Source organism: Ursus arctos, unplaced genomic scaffold, assembly GCF_023065955.2.
Source record: "Ursus arctos isolate Adak ecotype North America unplaced genomic scaffold, UrsArc2.0 scaffold_26, whole genome shotgun sequence".
In the NCBI taxonomy this organism is placed as follows: Eukaryota; Metazoa; Chordata; class Mammalia; order Carnivora; family Ursidae; genus Ursus; species Ursus arctos.
The window spans coordinates 8,102,868-8,122,834 of record NW_026622941.1 but is presented as its reverse complement, the minus strand read 5'-3'; the positions used below and the strand labels follow the sequence as shown (position 1 = coordinate 8,122,834).

General features: G+C 37.5%; 1 protein-coding gene across 4 annotated transcripts in view; it reads left to right on the top strand.

Annotated features, from left to right (window-relative positions):
- The first annotated feature begins 13,613 nt into the window (after positions 1-13,613).
- The window catches only part of CD163 (CD163 molecule), a 30,977-nt gene continuing 24,623 nt past the window's right edge, over positions 13,614-19,967 (top strand). For all 4 annotated transcript variants that reach the window (XM_044385253.3, XM_044385252.3, XM_044385251.3 and 1 more), the window contains exons 1-4: positions 13,614-13,790; positions 15,157-15,243; positions 16,220-16,540; positions 19,473-19,793. In XM_044385253.3, the coding sequence (XP_044241188.2) occupies positions 13,760-13,790; positions 15,157-15,243; positions 16,220-16,540; positions 19,473-19,793 (760 nt within the window). In that variant the 5' untranslated portion in view covers positions 13,614-13,759. The remainder of the gene's footprint in view (positions 13,791-15,156; positions 15,244-16,219; positions 16,541-19,472; positions 19,794-19,967) is intronic.

Below are 19,967 nucleotides of genomic sequence, written 5' to 3'. Positions count from 1 at the left end.
TTTAAGTTTTGCTAGGAATGTAGATTTTCCCTTCTTTACAACTCTTTCAGCCTAAATGAAAGTTCTGGTCATTGGAACTGTGTTCTTCATGATGGGAAGTCATTGTGAAATTTTCTTTCCCTTTACTTTAAGGATTTGGGAATCTTTTAAATTTTTTTATTTTTAATTTTAATTTTTTAAAGATTTTTATTTATTTATTTGACAGATAGAGAGCACAAGTAGACAGAGCGGCAGGCAGAAGGAGAGGGAGAAGCAGGCTGTCTGCCGAGCATGAAGCCTCATGCAGGCTCGATCCCAGGACTCTGGGATCATGACCTGAGCCCAAGGCAGACGCTTAACCTACTGAGCCACCCAGGCGCCCCTGGGGATCTTTTTTATAAAGAGTTCAAAAGGTGTTCTAACTTTGAGGAGGATATATTTAAATGGAAAGGAAAATAGGCTTGGAGTCAAAATGTCAGTTTCAATCCTTATTCTTCTACATAATAACCAAGTTGCGTAAGCCATTTAATTTATAAGCCTTGGTATTCTTATCTGCAAGATGAAGAAATTATTGTTTCACAAGATATTTGGCAAGATTAAACGAGGCAACCTGCCTGCAAGTATACAACACATCACCTGAGTAAAGAATGGGTCATCTACAATTGTTAGCAGACAAGATTGGCTTGATTTTCACTAAACCTTAGTTTCCTTCTCTTTGTTCATTACACGTCAGAATTCAGTATTTCCTATTCCCCTTTGTCCCTGGGAATGTTTTGCTTCCTCATGTTCAATATCTGATTTTTTAAAAGATTTATTTGCTTATTTTAGAGAAAGAGAGAGAACACATGCGGGACGGGCAAAGGGAGAGGGAGAGAAAGAATCTCAAGCAGAATCCCCAGCATGACCCTGAGATCATGACCTGAGCCAGAAACCAAAAGTTGGCAGCTTAACTGACTGCCCCACCCAGGAGCCCCTCAACATCTGATTTTTTAATGTGAATTTTTCTTAATTTTAAAAGAAAAAGTCTAATTCTTTCCAATTTTGATACCCATTTTCCAGACCTTATCATTTTGCAGGAAGTGAACAGACTTCTGCAATGTCTGTTTTGTCTCCTGGATATCCTCTTCGGCAACGCACGCACACTGACGATCCTGCTTTCTCGCACATGTACGGCATCAGCATATTTTAATGACCAAGGGAAGTGCCCTCATTCCTGCATTCCTGCCTGATGGATGGCTACAGCTGGTTTCCACCCCGCCTCCGAGTCTATGTTTCTGGTGTTAATACTCAAAGGAACACTTTTGCCCTGTCCTGTGTCCTAAGCGGTCTCTCTTACTTGGTCAGACTGCTATTTTCCCCCACTTAGTTATTCCTGATCCTTCACTATTTATTGGACCTAATTTTAAAATGACTTACTTTATATCCTGCTTTTTTTCTTTTAGCTTTACATCATAGTTGCCTGCACTGAAAATTAACTTATTATTGTGTGCAAGTTTGGCCGTGAAATAATGCAGCTGGAAAGCCAAAGCATCTAGCTCAAAGGACACGTTTGGAAATGCAGTGAAACCCCACCATTTGGTACAGTCTCCAGGGGCAACTTCTAATGTAATAATATCCTCAGATTTAAATGTTTTTAATTTTCTTTCACTTTATTACTTATTTACTCCTATCATTTAAAATAGGGTTATCTCACGTTATCTATTTAAAACAGGGTTTTAAAAACCTATTTAAAATAGGGTTATCTCAGAGTTTGTTTTGAAGACTTAAGTACCAAGAGCAGAGTTAATAGACCCTCCTTTTTTTAAAAAAAAAAAAAAGTTCTCATATGATTTTGTATATAAATCTTACGACATTGTGGGGCACCTGGGTGTCTCAGTCCATCGAGAAGCCAACTCTTGATTTTGGCTCAGGTCATGAGGTCAGGGGCATGGGATCGAGCCCTGAGTTGGCCTCCACACTGTGCAGGCAGTCTGCTTCAGATTCTCTCTCCCTCTCCCCTCCCCTCCCCATCTTTCTCTCTCTCTAAAATAAATAAATAAATCTTAAAAATCTTTAAAAAGATAAACATTAAAGATTTAATAAATCTTTTAAAAAAATCTTAGGACATTGTAATTAGCTAAACTCTAGATTAGACTGAAAATTCTTTGAGGGTAGGGACCATGCCTGTTTTATTCCTCGAACTTACCACAGCTGCTGGCATGGACCAAGCTGCATGAACCAAGTTACGGAATGAATGTGCTAAAAGATCCATTAAATGGAAATTTTCTCCATGGTATACTCAGACATCATCTTAGAACAAGACTCAAATGAGGGATTATATAAAAAAATGTTAAACAGAATACTTTGAAACTAAAATATATTCTTTTATTAATTTATTCAGGAAAAATATTTTCATGATATTTTCATGTAGTGCTTAATGTTATGTGCCAGGCTCAAACAAATTTCTGATATATGAGTGGCTCTTAACTCTATCCTATGACTAGTTTTGTAGAACTAAATTTTTTAAAAGACTTATTTATTTAAGAGAGAGAGCACATGCATGCAAGTGCACAGGGGAGAGGGGCAGAGGAAGAGGGAGGGAGAGAATCTCAAACAGGCACTGCTGAGCATGGAGCCAGACTTAGGGCTGGATACCAACATTTAACTGACTGAGGCCAGGCACCCCTAAATCTTGTTTTTGATAATTTTGTTCTGGCGTTTACATTCTACATGTCTATTGATATTTTCTCTCACAATTTTCTTTACAGATCTTGATGACACAGTTTTACCTTCCTCTGTATTTTATCCCAAAGTCCTGACTTTTTTAGAACTGAGCTTTTCTTTACTGTCCCTGAGTTTCACGTGCTATTAGCTACTTATTTGGTAAAGGAATTTCTGTTAGATTATTAATAGATATTAATGAGTTTATTTGTTATTACTCTGTGACATAATATTTGTATTTTTACCTCAGAATCAGCTCATTACCTTTTCCCCCATAATATTTCCTGATTCAGATAAAGTTTTCCCCAGGTAAAATTGCTTTGTACACATTTTAGCTTTATGTATGAAAAGGTAAAATTTGACACATATTTCAAAAATTGTTTTATCCAGATGGTTAAACGTTATAAATATCGTCTCACCTAAAGGTGAAGTTTTTACTATCTGCAAGTATCCTAGTAAAAACTACTGACTTTTAAAATTTTTTTATATTATTTTACTTTTTCCTCAACAACACAAGCCCCCAAGGACTTTTTTTAAAATTTTAAATTTAGTTAATTAACATAGAGTGTATTATTAGTTTCAGAAGCAAGTTCAGTGATTCATCAGTTGCATATAACACCCAGTGCTCATTACATCAAGTGCCCTCCTTAATGCCCGTCACCCAGTTTATACCTTCTCTCTACCCCCTCCCTTCCAGCAAACCTATAGTCTGTTTCCATGTAATTAAGAGTCTCTTATGGTTTGTCTCCCTCTCTGATTTCATCTTGTTTATTTTTCCCTCCCTTCCCTTATGCTCCTCTGTTTTGTTTCTTAAATTCCACATGCGTGAGATCATATGATTATTGTCTTTCTCTGATTGACTTATTTTGCTTAGCATAGTACCCTCTAGTTCCATCCAACTTTTTAAAAACTATAAACACAAAGTAAGTTGTAGGAAACTTTTGGTAAAAAAAGTGACTAGAAGCTAAAAGTCAGGTTTGATTGGACAACTTTTGAAAGAGGGTCAAAGAAAAGAAAAAGAAAATTAAAAATCTGTGGAACCATTTTTCTAAATTAAAAATAGTAGACAGGAAAAAAATATATATAAAATAGAATGTTTCTATATGCTGAGAAGTAAGATATAGAGTGCTATAGAACTAAGTAGAAACCTCAAATATGCATGCGGATTTTAAAGATGTCTTTTTAGGATGCAAGTGGCTGGAATGATCTTCCAGGACTGTGGCAAATAACAGAATTCATGCTTCTCCATCCTCCTCTTACCAGTTCAACCTAGCAGACCAAGAATTCAAATTCCTGTTCACGGTGATTCCATTTACGTCTCAGCATAAATACTCTCATTTCTACAAGGTCCCATTGGAGCTCCACGTGGGCTGTGGCGTTAGGACCCATATCAGCGCAACTATGTGGGGCCTTTCATCCGTTCCAGGTGGTGGTTTTTCTCCTTACTTGTCTGATGAGAAGTTTAAAATTATCTTCCCTGTAACTGTGCCCATACAAGTTGAACTTTTTGACATTCCTTCAAGACACATACTATTCCCCTTTCTGAAACCACTAACCCTTGAGTCTCCTTTCAGCCACACTGTGCATGTTGCTGGAAATTGCAGTGGTTAGTTAAGAGTGAGGCAAGAACTTGTCATCTCTAGCATTTCTTTAGAATGTTTTCACAGGGACTGGAGATTATTTATGCAATGGGCTTTTTTTTTTTTTTTTTTAAAGTGGGATGGAAAGAATGGGAAGTCGCCTTTTCTTGGTAGAATTGCAGTGTAATTGCTTCTGGAATTAGTAATAATGATGAATTGTTACACAATGATGGGGAAGTTCTGAGTGGGTGACCCAGAGAGACACTGAGGCTGGATTTTGTTCTGCTCCCAATGCTCATCTTGCTTATCTCCCCTGGCTGTGATCACTGCTGGAAAAAATTGAGCAGATAGAAATCATTTTAAATAATAATTTCAATCCTCATCTGGGCCTCCTGTTTTGTTATGCACTCACTCTCCCACAATCTGTGCTATGTCACGTGTTCATATTTCTCACACAAAAATGAAATTACTTTACTGAAATTCTACATCAATTCATTATTGACCTCTACATCACAAATCCAAAAAACTCTTTTTAGTCATCTCATTTGATATGTCAAATCATTTGACACATGGATTGTTTTCTTTTTGTGTTCCTAACATTTTTTTGACTATAGGGCCTCACTCTCCAAGATTTTCTCAACGTATCTGAGCATTCCTTCTCTGTTTCTCTGGGAAACTGTTTTTTTTCCTCTGTCCCATCATTCCACATTGGAGCTTTTTGGATGTTCATCACTACCCATGCTCTCGGGGTAAGTGATTTTTTTGATTTTTACATCTTCAATTGCCAGCTAAACACTTTGAAACTTACATCTCCAGCCTAGTTTGCTTCTCTACAATTCTTAATTGGGTGTATATTGCTTTCTCATTGCTTCCTCCTGGATGTTTCAAAGAGACTTCAACTGTCACATGCCCACTTGTAATTCACTGCCTTGCTTTCCAATCTTCCTCCGGAATTCCTTAACATAGTTAATGGCAACCTTATGGGTTGTTCAATCCATCATCTTGAATCCTCTCAAGCCTCATCATCAACCATCACAGTTTAACTTTTAGACTACCAGTGTGTATTTCACCCATGTCCACTTGTTTTCTTCTTCCTCTTTTCTTGGATCTCAGGTAGAGACAGACAAATCAGTGATAATCCTTTGGCTATGGCACCTTGTCATTATTGGTACATATATACACCTTATTTATTTATTTATTTAGTCAGTCAGTCATTTTTTAAAAAAGGTTTTATTTACTTATTTGATAGAGAAAGAGCACAAGTAGGCAGAGTGGTAGGCAGAGAGAGAGGGAGAAGCAGGCTCCCCATTGAGCAGGGAGCCAAATATGGGGCTTGATCCCAGGACTCTGGGATCATGATCTGAGCTGAAGGCAGATATTTAACCAACTGAGCCACCCAGGTGCCCCTAGTCAGTCATTCCACTATAGGAATAATTGAACACAGATGAACTCACCACCGCATCCCATCATCCACACCATATGTCACTCTTATTGAACACTGTAAGAGTCTCCTATCTGGTGTTATTACATCTACTTTTGCCGTTTTGTGAGCTCTTTTTATAACATAGCCAGAGTAATTGTTGAAAATGGAAATCTGATCATATTACTACTCATTCGCAACCACTCAACATCTTCTTTATGCCCTTAATGAAAAATTCTTAACATGGCCTGAAGATCTCTTTTATGAGATTTGTTTCTGCCCCGCCTCTGAACTCATCAAATGCTAATGTCATCCTGTTTCTTTACTGCGATTATCCTGGATTGTTAGTCCCTACAGTGCATCAGTCTATTTCTTACCTCCTGAACTCTCAAAATGCTTTTCCTTCTGCCTTGAAAATCTTCTACTTTTCCATTGTTGCTGTCTAACTGATCCTTTGGAGCTCAACTTAAAGAACACTGTTCCTGGGTGTCATACAAATCCTTCAGAATTGTTTGCAAAATGTTAAGTCTCCTTGCTATGTTCCTGACCTCCATCTTATATAGAATACTCTATTAGCTTGTTTCTGTCTATCATTCCCCCTAGACTGTATGCTCAATGAGATTAGAAGCCTTGAATGAATTAATTTCTAATGCATTCCAAGAAACTAGCAAAGTACTTGACACAAATAACATTTAAATATATTTGTTTATTAAATGCAAAAACAGAAAATATGGAGTAGAAGTCATATTAGACTGAGTTCAGTTAGATGAAAGGAAAGCAAATTGTGAGTAAAAACTGCTTTTTAATAAATAAATTATAAAAGGGAAAAGTTTGAGTTGCAAGTCTATGCTAAAGAACACCGGGAAACTCAAATATCAAATGCTGAGGGTATTGAGTACAACATGAAATCTAAGCTCCCGGGGATAAAATCAGAGGCCGGATTGAGAGCAAAAATTTTCTATTACAGGAGATTGGAGAAAGAGCAAGAAAAGATTGTGAACAAGGAGAAAAGTCAGTGTGAGATTATCCATAACTTGTAATTCAAAAGCTGTTCTGTACATAGGGTGCAGTTGTGTTTGACTAGCTTAAAGAACAAAATAAAGGGTAGGAAAATGATAGTTTTCAGGAGGCCAAAAATCTATAGCAGCATTTATAATGTTACTTTTAGAGAAAAGCAATTTAGACTCAATGGAAGAGTAATACAGGCTAGTTAAAAACCATAAAACTATGATATTAGATAGCTTAGCCATGGCAACTCTTGGAGTAAAGAGAAAGATATCCAATCCCTGGCTGGTAGTAAAGCAGTATGAAAACTATATCTTGCTTCTGTCTTCTACATACTGCTTGAAGCCCTCATTGATTTGGAGATGTAATCAAGATAGTAAGTGAAGCATAAATAGAGCATCTGAAACAAATTACTGGAATTACTTTGGTACATGACAAAGGCTGTCACAAGGCCAGAACAAAGCAGAAGTCCAATTACTAGAATTGGGGAAAAAATACCAGAGTATGATGGAATCAAAGCCAGCTATTAGTCAGTAAGCAGCCTGTGACGAGCTACTCATCTGCAACATGCACACTTCATATGTTCAATGTAATTGATGAGTTTGCAAACGCGTAGTTTAAACTTGTGCTCAGTATGCTAGAGTGTTAAGCAAAAATAATCTGAGAACAAGGGCAATATTAAGTGAGGGCCAAGAGCACAGAGGAGTCAGAAGACATTGCACTCTGGGGTTTTGAGGGGAAAAATCAGATGTAAGGGGTGAAGAACTTTGCAGAAAGCCTTAAAAATAATAACTGAAGAATCTGAAACCAAAGGAGTTTGGGCACTCTGTCACAAAGGGTGGAGACAACCATTCTCCATAAACTGCAACAAAGACTAGACAATTAATGTGACTGCTTATTCAGTAATTGGTAGAACCTAAGGAAAGAAAAAGCTGAATTTGAGCTTGCTTAGCTCTCTGGAGACGGTATCTTAGACACATTAGGAAGAGAATACAGATATTGTCTATGGGTGGCTGGTGGAAGACAAAGGAGAAAGCATGAATTTGTTTCTGATTTGTATAATCATACTATAAAACTGCAATTTATATGTAGAGATTTTAAGCACAGCAGTAAAGCTCATTTCATTTTAAACCACGAGGTGAAGCTAATGACTTCATTAACAGTAGAAGGGACACAATGACAGTATGGGCACAGTGGCTTTGCTAATAAGCCCCAACTCTGTTTCAAAATTCAAAAGGAGTTCCAAAATCTGGTACCACCCTCCTTCTCTATTTCTCTTCCTTCTTCCATACTGCACAGGCCCATATAAAAATGTCACAGATTTCCTACCAAATTATATTCTAATTTCCAGATCTACCGACATTTATTACATATCTAGTTCCCCCAAACCTGACTCTCACCGGAGGGTTTGCCCTGCCCCATGAATTGTTGTAAACATGGAAGATGGGGCTGCCCTCTCCCTTTCCTTGATCTTCTACTAATAATGGCTCACTAAAATTTTCTAAACAACTGTATTGAGGTACAATTTATATACACTAAGCTGTACATGCTTAAAGTATTCAATTTTTTAATTTTTTTTAAGTTTTTTTTAAAGATTTTATTTATTCATTTGACAGAGAGAGAGACAGCCAGCGAGAGAGGGAATACAAGCAGGGGGAGTGGGAGAGGAAGAAGCAGGCTCCTAGCAGAGGAGCCTGATGTGGGGCTCGATCCCAGAACGCTGGGATCACGCCCTGAGCCGAAGGCAGACGCTTAACGACTGAGCCACCCAGGCGCCCCCGATTTTTTAGTTTTGATATAGGTGTATACCTGAAGCCATCAACACAATGGAGACAATGAACATATGATTTGCCCCAAAAAGTTTCATCATAATTACTCTCTATTGTAACCCCCCCCTTGCCACCCTTCCAGTCACAATAGATTGATTTGCATTTTCCAGAATTCTATAGAAATAGAATCACAAAGTATGATTCATTCCTGCTGTAGCATGTGTCAATAGTTCATTTCACTGCTTGTTAACCCATTCACCAGTTGAAAGACCTTTAGTTTGTTTCTAGATTTTGTCTATTACAAATAAAACTGGCATCTTCATGTACAAGTCATTAAATGGACATATGTTACCATTTCTCTTAAGTGAAAACTGGAGAACTTGTTTAATTAAAAAAAAACCTGTCAAACTGATTTTAAAAGAGGTTGCATCATTTAATTTCCCTTTAAGACTGTATGACCGCTCCAGTTCCTCAGCATTCTCAACAACATGTGGTGTAGTCAGTCTTTGTAGTTTTGCACATTCTAATAGGTATGTAAGTTGTATCTCATTGTGGATTTCTCACTTGCATTTCCCTAAGGACTAATAATGTTGAGAATCACTCCATGTGCTTATTCGCCATCCTGTACATTCCTTGGTGAAGTGTCTGTACGTAATTCTTGTATTATTTTTTAAATAAGGCTGTTTTCATAGTATTAAGTTTTGAGATTCTTTATAAATTTTGAATGTAAGTCCTTTATCAAATACATGATTTGCAAGTATTTTCTCTCTCAGTCTGTGCCTTGGCTTTCCTTCTTTCGTGACTTTGAAGAGCAGAATTTTTAAATTTTGAGGCTATCCAGTTTATCAAATTGTTATTATATGACTCATGCTTTTGGTATTAGAAAATCTTTGTGGAACCTAAGGTCATAGAGATTTTTCTCCTCTGTTCTCTTTGAAAAGTTTTGTAGTTTTAGGTCTTCGATTTATGTTTCTGATCCATTTTGAGTTAATTTTTATACTATATGATGTAAGGATTGAAATTCATCTTACTTCACTAATTGGGAGCTGGCAAGAACCAATGATAAAACAAAGCAAAACCAAAAACAAAGCAAGGGGTCCCAGTTGGGCCAGGAGGAGGGTACAGGGAAAGACATGATGGGGACAAAAAAAAAGAAAAAATTCACTAAAGAAAATCTTTTATCTGTAAGTCAGACCCTGAACAACCCTTCTCATCCCCTCAAAATTTGTAAATCTCAATGCTCTAAAACTCAAAGAGTACTTATTACTGAAAACCTAATATCCCTCCCTAAAAAGCCTTCCAAAAAAGTAGTAGCCTACTGTAGTGATTTTGTTAGTGCTGAGGACAAGCTTGCTTTAAAGGCCACTATGATTTTAGAGGCTGGCTGGGTTTCTTCAACCCTATATCTCACCTTCAGAAGTACCTCTTATGGAAAGGACCCCATGTCAGAATAATTGAATCTCTCCTAGACCCACAAAATAGAGCAACAAAGAGCACCACCCCCAAAAAAATCAGACTTTCCTTTAATAGATAAGGAATCTCAGGTTCCACAACACAACCTACATATGCAAAGTGCAAATTTCTGGGACTTCTCTCACTGACACAGAGCCCTGTCCTATTATGTTCAGAGAAACTGTGTAGAGAGCAGCCCCCTCCCTGTTGGGAGCCTGCTTCCAAGCAAATGAGCACCACTGCGAACTAACTAGATGAAGGTGTTGGGAGGGGACTGAAGTGCCAGGGTCACAGGGGAGGAAGGTGAATCCTTCCTCTCCAAGACCCAGCAGGGAATAGAGGATATGGGTGTAAGTGAGAGAGGTAGGCATGCAGTTTTAACAGCTCATCCTGCTAAGGGGTCTAAAGTGCCAAGTCAAGCTGCGGGTGGCCTCCAGAGATTAGAACCGTATGCTAGATTGGGGTAAGTGTGCTGCAGTGGGAGGAAGCCAGAACCATAGGGTAGCAGTGAAGAAGGGGTTTAGAGGACAGTAATATATTATCAAGAGCAAAAAGCTGACCTAGAACACATCAGAGTTGCAGGTTGGAGAGGAATCTGCCGGTTCTCTTCTTTTTCTAAGGTGACAATTGGTGTCATTTATTTGTCTGTCTTTTTAAATGTAAGAGTTTAGTGTTATAAATTTCCCCTAACGTAGTGTTTTAGTGACATCCCACAAAGTTTGATGTGTTTTGTTTTCATTTTTATTTATTCTGAAATATTTTTTAATTTCCTTTTTGATTTCTTCTTTGACCATTGGATTATTAAAAGTGAGCTATTTAGTTTCCAGATATTTAAAGTTTCCTAAGATATTTTTGTTATTGATTTCTAATCGCAGTCCTTTTTTTTTTTTTTTAAAGATTTATTTATTTTAGAGAGAGAGTGAGAGCAGGGGGAAAGGGAAACAAGCAGACTCACTGCTGAGAGGGGAGCCTGACTTAGGGCTGGATCCCAGGACCCTGAGATCATGACCTGAGCCAAAATCAAGAGTCAGACATTTAACCAGCTGAGCCACCCAGGAGCCCCTAATTTCATTCCATTGTGATCAGAGAAGATATTTTGTATGATTTGAATTACTCTGAATGTGTTGAGAATTTTTATATGTCCAGAAATATCATTTTAGGAAATGTTTTTGCATGCACTTGAAAAGAATGTATATTCTCTTGTTATGAATAAACTGTTCTCTACATGTTTATCAGGTTAAGTTGATAATTTTGTTTAATTCTACTATCTTCTTACTGATTCTCTGCCTAGTTGTTCTATCAATTATTGAGAGAGAGAGAGAGAGAGAGAGAGAGAGAGAGAAGTCTCCTACCATAATTATGGATTTGCTATTTCTTCTTGCAGTTCTATAACTTTTGCTTCATGGGTTTTGAAGCTCTCATGTTAATTTCATAAGCGTTTAGGATTGATATGCACTCTTGATAAATGGACTCATTTACCATTATGAAGTGGTTTTCTTTGTCACTGGAAATCTTTTTTGCTCTGAAATCCACATTCGCTGATTTTAATATAGCCACTCTGCCTTTCTTTCCATTGATGTTAGCATGGCATATCTTTTTTCATAATTTTACTTTTAGCCAATTTTTTTCTTTATATTATTTAGGCATCGTATAGTTGACTTGTGCTTTTTAATTCAAGCTGCTGATCTCTGCCTTTTAGTTGGGTATGCCTAGACCATTTACATTTAACGTAATTATAAATACAGTTGAGTCCAAATCTATTATCTTATTCTTTGTTTTCTGTTTGTCCAATCTATTCTTCATTCCTTTTTTCTCTCTTTATGGCTTCTTTTGGATTAAATACCTTTAATGCTTACCCAACTGCAACACCCAGGCGCACCAAGATGTTTTGTGTTTTACGTTTTGTCTTGGTAGCAATACTGAGGATGATTGGAGGCAGGGGTGGTAATAGAAAGGAGGGCAAGAGTAAAATGCAGCAAAAGTAGAATATTATTTTTTAAAACTACTGAGAGCATAAGAAAAGCCTAATTGAAAAAAAAATAGTAGGGGAATGGAAGGAATAGACCAGTGCAAAATTCAAAAGATAAAAATCTTAGTGAGCAAAAAATTTCTGCTTCCATTAAAAATGAAGAAAAAGGAAGTGCATTTATTCTCCCACCAAAAATTACTGCAAAACAGACAAAATAGGTGAAATGACAATTTTCAAGACACTGAATATCAGGCAACAAAGGACAGTGACCCATGAGAGGTGATAAACTAACAAGTTAAGTCCCATGATTACTCTGGTTTACTGCCTTGAGAGAGTTTCCATGCCAAGGAATATGCCTTTATAATATAAAGTTCAAATTCTTTAACATGGTACAGGATGCCCTTCTTCATGTAAACTTCATGTTGCAGTTTACCTCTGCAACAATAACAGCATTATCAATCACATTTGTCATGGTAACAAAAAATATGTATTATCAAGTGCCTACCCTTTGGCAAGGGCTGGTGGATGTCTTGTTGAAAAAGAAGACACGTTTCCTATCCTTGGTGTTTTAAGACCAGCAAGTGAGATGAACAATAAATAATTATGAAAAGTATGAGTTATAATCTTCAAAGCACAGGTTACCATGAGTGCAAATTTTCCTGAATAATTCAAGGTTAAGTTTATTTTTCCTAGTGAAGTGGTGTTTAACGAAGATACAAACCTCGATGAGTAAGGATTAGCTCCAGAAAGACAGTGGCGGGAAGCAGTACACACGGAAGGAATGAATGTACACACGGAAGGACCAATGTAAGAGATTAGTCATGTCTAAGAAATGGAAAGAAGCCAGTGTGCCCTTGTTGACCAGATTGTAGTGAGTATCTCCTTGCAATACTGGAGATGCTTCTTTAACTCCCCTGTTCTGGCCCACCACTAATACCTGAGAATATTTATGCCATCACAGACCATCAAATTTCCATGTTTTCACATGGCTGTATTGTTTTGTACGTGTCATTTCTTATGCCTTAAATCCTTTTATCTTTTTCTTTGGGGCAAAGCCCTTCTCATATTTTAGGACACAATTTAAGCATCTTCTCACAGAAAAGAGTTCTCTGTACTGTTCATTCCTCTCTCCCAGTTGATATGACCATTTTTTCCCTCTGATTTTTCACTCTGTGCTTTGAACCTCTGTTTATTATTGCTAACGTATATGTTTCCTCTCACTTGAATTTGAGTTATTTAAACCTAAAATAATGTCTTGTAAATGTGTATATACGATTTGTGAAATCTGTAATGGTCATGGCTAATTTTATTGCAGCTCTCCATCTCATTAGAAAAAAAAAAAAAGCAAGTTCTGTCTGTAGACAGTCTACAGAAAATTATTCATTCGGCACATTTGATTATAGTCATAGTATTACAAGTGATTATAATGGTAAGGCATTATTTAATTATGATTTGCTTATTTCACTTTAGTTTTTCTACATCACTACATAATTGTCATTTCTGTTTCTATTAGTCCAAAACAAAATACTGAAATCAAAATATTCATTTCAATAGCAATAGGACATGAGTTAATATTTCCCCTTAATTTTTGTAAATCTGTAGTAAATGTTTCTCAATTTCTTTTGGCCATTTCATGTCCCATAGTGAAGAAAACATGAGTATGAAAGGGAACCTCAGTTTATGAATGACTTCCCTTTTTTCATTGACTGACTCCACCTCCATTGTGTAGCCTTTCTGGGTTTTTTTTCGGTTTGTTTTGTTTTGTTTTGTGGAAGTGAGGTGATTTTTAGAAGTCTTAGTGGTCCTCCTCTTTAGCAGAACATTTCCAAGGAATAATACAAGAAGATATAGATATCATTAAAACCTTGGACTGGACAAACTCAGAATGGTCCCCCATGGAAACTCTGGATCTGCTGGTAAACATTTCTCATTTATTCTCATTTACCTTTTAATGTAGTATAAAGTTAGCAGTCAGTGGATCTTATTTAATAGTGATTGGCATTGGGAGAGTAAGGAAGGGGAAATGGGCATTAAGCTTTAATGGCAGTAACTCGTATCTGCCATAGATTCAAAATTGAAGATGGGGGATAAAGATTTGGCATAAAAAAAAAAGATTAGATTTGGCAACAATTTTGTAAAACTGCTGAGGTAAAATTAAGAAAGGAGCTGAAATGAACTGAATTGAATTGAGTAGGAAAACAACAATTGTTAGAAAACGTATATAGACCATACAGGAATGAATATTGATTGCAAGTTGATCACTGAGGGAAATTTAGAATAACATTCCTGAGTGTTGAAATCTACTTCATGATTTATATGGAGATGTTAAATTCATTAAGCATTTTAATTTTTTTCAAAGTTTTTTTTTTTTTAAAAAAACATTTTGTTTATTTATTTGAGAGAGAGAGGGAGCACAAGCAGAAGCAGAGGGAGAGGGAGAAGCAGACTCTGCTGAGCAGGGAGCCCGATTCGGGACTCGATCCCAGGACCCCAGCATCATGACCTGAGCCATAGGCCGATGCTTAACTGAGCCACTGAGGGACCCGTTATTCAAAGCTTTTTAATCACAGTATAGCATACCACATGAAAGCACACGTCCTAAGCACACAGTTCAGTGACTTATCCCAAAGTGCATGCTTCAGTGTGGCTAACCAATGCATTCTTGCCTTTACATGAGTGTCGGGTTAGAGTAAGAATAAGGAGTAAGAGTAATAAAAGCTTTAGAGCTTTATGCTCTATCTAGGGATAAAATCCAGTATTTTGGTTTTTCAGATATATTCCATCAATGTTCAGCTACTGTTTAGCAGGTACTGTGCCAGGTACTGGTGAAGTAGTGTTGAGCCTGATATATAGAATCCATTCCCTCCTGGAAATTACCACCTAACCATCTGGGTCCAGTGGGCTTGGAGACGGGGACCTCAGTAGCTGACTATCATTCTGTGGCCCTGCTAAGCTTTTTTGATGCTTTTTCAGTTTTCCAGGTTTTACGGTCTGCTCTTGAAATTCTTTTCCATCTGCAACTTGCTCCTAATTCCTCACCCCTAGGTTGCCTCTAAACATGAACATTTCCGAAGCTATTTCACTGAGAATATGTGATCCTGGGTATGAATGTTTCCTGTCCACCTTGCCATTTAGAAGGATGGGTTCTTTGTCTTGGTTTGACTTTCCTTGTTAACCTCAAATCTCTGAAACCATCTCTCTTCTCCAAAGTCTCTTTTTGGGAAGGCAATACTTTTGTCTTTTTCTTTCTTTCTTTCTTTCTTTCTTTTTTTCCCCCCACAGACTGTAGAAGATGTTTCGCCCTCTTGAGTTCCTCCACTGTGGCTGTGGTCTCAGTTCTCAGTGCCTGTTTGATCACCAGTTCTCTAGGTGAGTGCTTTGTCAAATGCAAATAATTCTCCTGAAGGTTCTGCAGCATCTCAAAACATGCTGCATGATTTCAAAGGATCAGATATTAAAAGCACAAAATAAGATCCTAATCATGTGACACCAAAATATGAACAAAATAGCATGGTTTCCCCAAAAATAAAATAAACTTTCACAGGAAAAAAATGTGCATTTTGCTTAAAGATTTAAAATAATATCTACCTAAAAAATAGGGAACAATACAGAGAAGAAAAATACCTCAGAATTACTGAGATGAAATGGAATTTGAAGAACGCTTTAATAAATTCGATTGTCAAAATTTACCTTAAAATGTATTGAGGGAGGCCAGATAGATATCAGTGAGACCATAGGTTCCTATGTTAGTTAAAGTAATCGTAGGATGGCAGCTGAGACATTGGGGGTGGGGGGTGGTTTGGCAGAGGGAGAGAGATTTTTTTCATGATGGGAGATAAATATCTCCATCTCAACTTCCATTTAAGTAGAAAAGTTTCAGCCAGATTTCAACTAGTATTTTAAGAATTCTTGGTGTTTTCCATATATATGTATAATGGGCATTAAATTCCTTAAGGCTAGTCTTTGCATCCTCATCATGAGTGAGCCTTCTTTCTATCAATCTTAAGAATTTGGAGAAACTTACATAGCTCATACGTATAAAATTTTGTAATATATTACTTACATAGTAAACTCTCTGTGGAGATTATATAAATTGACATTATAAAGAATCTCACACTTGCGTTACTTAGCTTAACTGGTTTTATGTCCTTTCTTCATCTGAAGCCTGTGATGCTGATATATGTAGTTGCATTCCCATGAAATAGCATCCTTCTATTGTATCATGGATGAGTCTGGAATGTTTCTCAAATCTGGCTTTGAAAAATAAATAAGTAATCTAAGGAATAATAATTCTCCACTCGTTCTTTGGATCCCGAACAATCGTTGCCTTTTTGCATCATTGCAGGGGGAGCAGAGAAGGAGCTGAGGCTAGCAGATGGTGAAGACAAGTGCGCCGGGAGAGTGGAGGTGAAAGTCCAGGAGGAATGGGGAACTGTGTGTAATAATGGCTGGGGCATGGATGAGGTCTCCGTGATTTGCAGGCAGCTGGGATGTCCCACTGCTATCAAAGCCACTGGATGGGCTAATTCCAGGGCAGGCTCTGGACGCATTTGGATGGATCACGTTTCTTGTCGAGGGAATGAATCTGCTCTCTGGGACTGCAAACATGATGGATGGGGAAAGCATAACTGTACTCATCAACAGGATATTGGAGTCACCTGCTCAGGTAGGATTTGTGAAAGTCAAAGCCTCGACATGAAATGTTTTGTGGGGGGAAACTATGTAGATGGGTTAAAAATGAAAAGGAACCAGTTTTCTGTAAGTCATCTACTCATATATAAAATCACCCAATCCGTTGCTAAAAGACCAGAAGATGCATGACAAGCTCCATTAAAAAATCGAAAAAGATTCTGAATACCACAATCAATGAGGAAGTGACCAGCCTCAATTTTATAGTCAGTAATCTTACTGTAAGTCTCTACTCCTACATAAAAGTATCATGATATCTAAGTGAATTCTTTGTCCTTTTTCTCAGTAACATGCTGCTTTTGTGCATTGACCTTTTTGTCCATTCACTGATAATGAACTTACTGAAGTGAGAAATAAATATTCCTAGAACTAATCCTTTGTTGGAAGAAGGATGTTTTGCCAAGTATAATTGCTTTTTCCAGTACATAATGTTATTTATTTCATTTAATGGTGGTTTGTTGTGGGGGTTTTTAAGATTTATTTATTTATTTTATTTGATTGAGAGAGAGAGAGAGAGGTGGGGGAAGGGCAGAGGGAGAAGGAGAGAGAGAGAATAGAGAACAAATCCTCAAACAGACTCCCTGCTGATCACAGAGCTCAACACAGGGCTCGATCCCAGGACCATGAGATCATGACCTGAGCTGAAATCAAGAGTCAGATGCCTAACCAACTGAGCCACCCAGGTGCCCCAGGTGGTTTTGATTTATGAAACATTTCATAAATTTTATCTCAGTTACCCTTACAATAACTCAGAAAGTTCTGTGTCAGACCTTTCTGCTGTAAATCCCAAGGTCATATTTATGACCCAATTCAGATTCTTGGGCTTCCCATTTCTCCTTGTTCATTTCACTGGCCTCTCTCTGAGCCTCTTTCTTAAAGACCATCTCCTCCATGGGACTGATTTTTAGAAAGGACTAATCTCTCCCCAAGCATTGCGGTGTATTGGGAACAACACAGGCTAGTATCTAGGAAAAGTGCAGGATTCAATTCCAACTCAGAAGCTCATGAATGTTATTTTGATTAAGTTGTAAAATTTTTCTAAACTTCAGTTTCTGAAAACTCAGTGTTTTAATACACGTAGAGCTCTACTTTTTCCTTCTTCCTTCCATCCTTGCACTCTTCCTCCTCTTCCTTCTCCTCCTCCTCTTCCTCCGTCTTCTTCTCTTTTACTGTTAATCATTACAGGGGAAAGAAAGGGAATAACAATAGTAACATCTACACGGAGCATCTACAGCAAAGTTAAAAACCGTAATAAATCTTGCCAGGCTCAGGGAGCGTTTGTGGCTCGGTCGGTTGAGCATCAGACTCTTGATTTTGGCTCAGGTCATGATCTTGGGGTGGTGGGATCGAGCCCCGGTCTGGCTCCATGCTCAGCGCAGAGTCTGCTTGTCCCTCTCCCTCTGCTCCCCCCCCCACTCTCTCGCTCTCAAATAAATGACTACATAAAATCTTTAAAAAATTCTTGCCAGGCTCCTACTATAATTATTGCAGCCTACAGAGCTATTTAAGCTCAGACATCAATGTAGCACTTTTAACTCTTGTTTTCTGTTTTTTCATAGTTCAGGATAGAATTAATCAAATTTGCTTATCGAAGTTTATATAGCAAATGCACCAACTGGTGCATGCCTAGGCCCCCAAGGGCTCCCTAGTTTCATGAGGTTTCAGAGGCTGTATTTCTGAGATTTCCCCACCCTGACTAATGCTCAGTCCTCAGAGCCTCTACCTCTTGGGAGGTTTTGTTATTATCACACTCTCAGGGACAATAGAGTATAACAGGAGAATAAACGCTGGTGTTAAACTGCTTTTTCTTTTCATCTTCTGGCTCTACTATTTTCTAGGCATATGATCCTGTGACAGTTAGGCAAACTGAGAATGCTTATTGGTGAAGTAAGGATAGTGGGAATAACACATAATGCTCAATGTTGTGAAGATTGATAGCACAGGTGATACACTGAGAACATCAGATGTATATTTTAATTGTGAACTATTATTTTTATGATTATTAATTGTCCGGAACAAAAAATCCTGTTAAGTAGAGGCCTCTGCCTGGTATTTAGAGCTTTTAAAAGTGAATCCCTTTCTCAAAAAGAGAGCCCCTAAACATTTTGTTCAAGCTCAAAGAGTTTTTGTTTTTTACATGTCCCCAGATTTCATCCCAAATCTCCTTTTCTTGGGTATTTTAATCCTCATAGAAAATCTAGAGAAGAGTGTATAGAGAGAATTTCCTTTATGAAAAACTGTTCTTTGCTAAAAATGTACCAGATGCTTTGGGGGAGGGGAAGCTTTGATTCAAACAGGAGATTGGTAAGAAATGAGTCATTTTGATTTATTTTTTCCTAAATTCTTATTAATTTGGTATACCATAGGATGCTTTTGCAAACTACTGTGCATGCTTAGGCATTTTTATTTTTCCCTTTTTCCTGTTTTCTAATTTTATATTTGACTTCAGATAATTCTTCATGCTCTGAACTGTAGATAATAGAGAAAGATTAAAATAAAGATTTTAAATGTTCAACAAATGACCAGTTTGCCATTTTTGCTACTTTGTTGGACGAGTTCATTTTATTTTCTCTAGTTTTTAAAATAAGTGCTTTAAGTCAAATTAATCAGTTTCTATATAAAAGAATGCTTACTTTGTCTTAGCAATGGAAGGAAATAAAAACAAAACAGAAAGCAAATTTTAAACTATAAAACATTTTCCTTGGTAAGTAGGTATAGATGAAAGTCCTAGTTGTTAGCTGGTCTTTAAAAGATTAAAATTCCCTAATATGTAAAGATGGGCAGCACCCAAAAGGAGGCACCATTTTCAAGGACAGCATCACATCTCGAGCGTCTAGAGGAATCTTATTTCCTAAAGTCACTTCTGAATGAAATATCACTTCTGAACTCTAGTCTTTTTTCTGCTCTAGATGGATCCAATTTGGAGATAAGGCTGATGAATGGAGGAAACCAGTGTTCTGGAAGAATAGAGGTCAAGTTCCAAGGACAGTGGGGAACAGTGTGTGATGATAACTTCAACATAGATCATGCTTCTGTGGTTTGTAAACAGCTCGAATGTGGAAGTGCTGTCAGTTTCTCTGGTTCAGCTAATTTTGGAGAAGGTTCTGGGCCAATCTGGTTTGATGATCTTGTATGCAGTGGAAATGAGTCAGCTCTCTGGAACTGCAAGCACGAAGGATGGGGAAAGCATAACTGTGATCACTCTGAGGATGTTGGAGTGATTTGCTTGGGTAAGGACTGATCCGAGTTTGTTCTGTTCTTTCTGAGAAGCAAAAAGAAAGGGGGTAAGAGCCTGAAAAAGTCTGAACTGAAAAACAGAATGAGGACTGCTTCCTCAATCACCTTCTTATGACCTAATTTCAGGTTCCGCCTCTGATACTTGTGGAGATTTTACCTGAACTGAA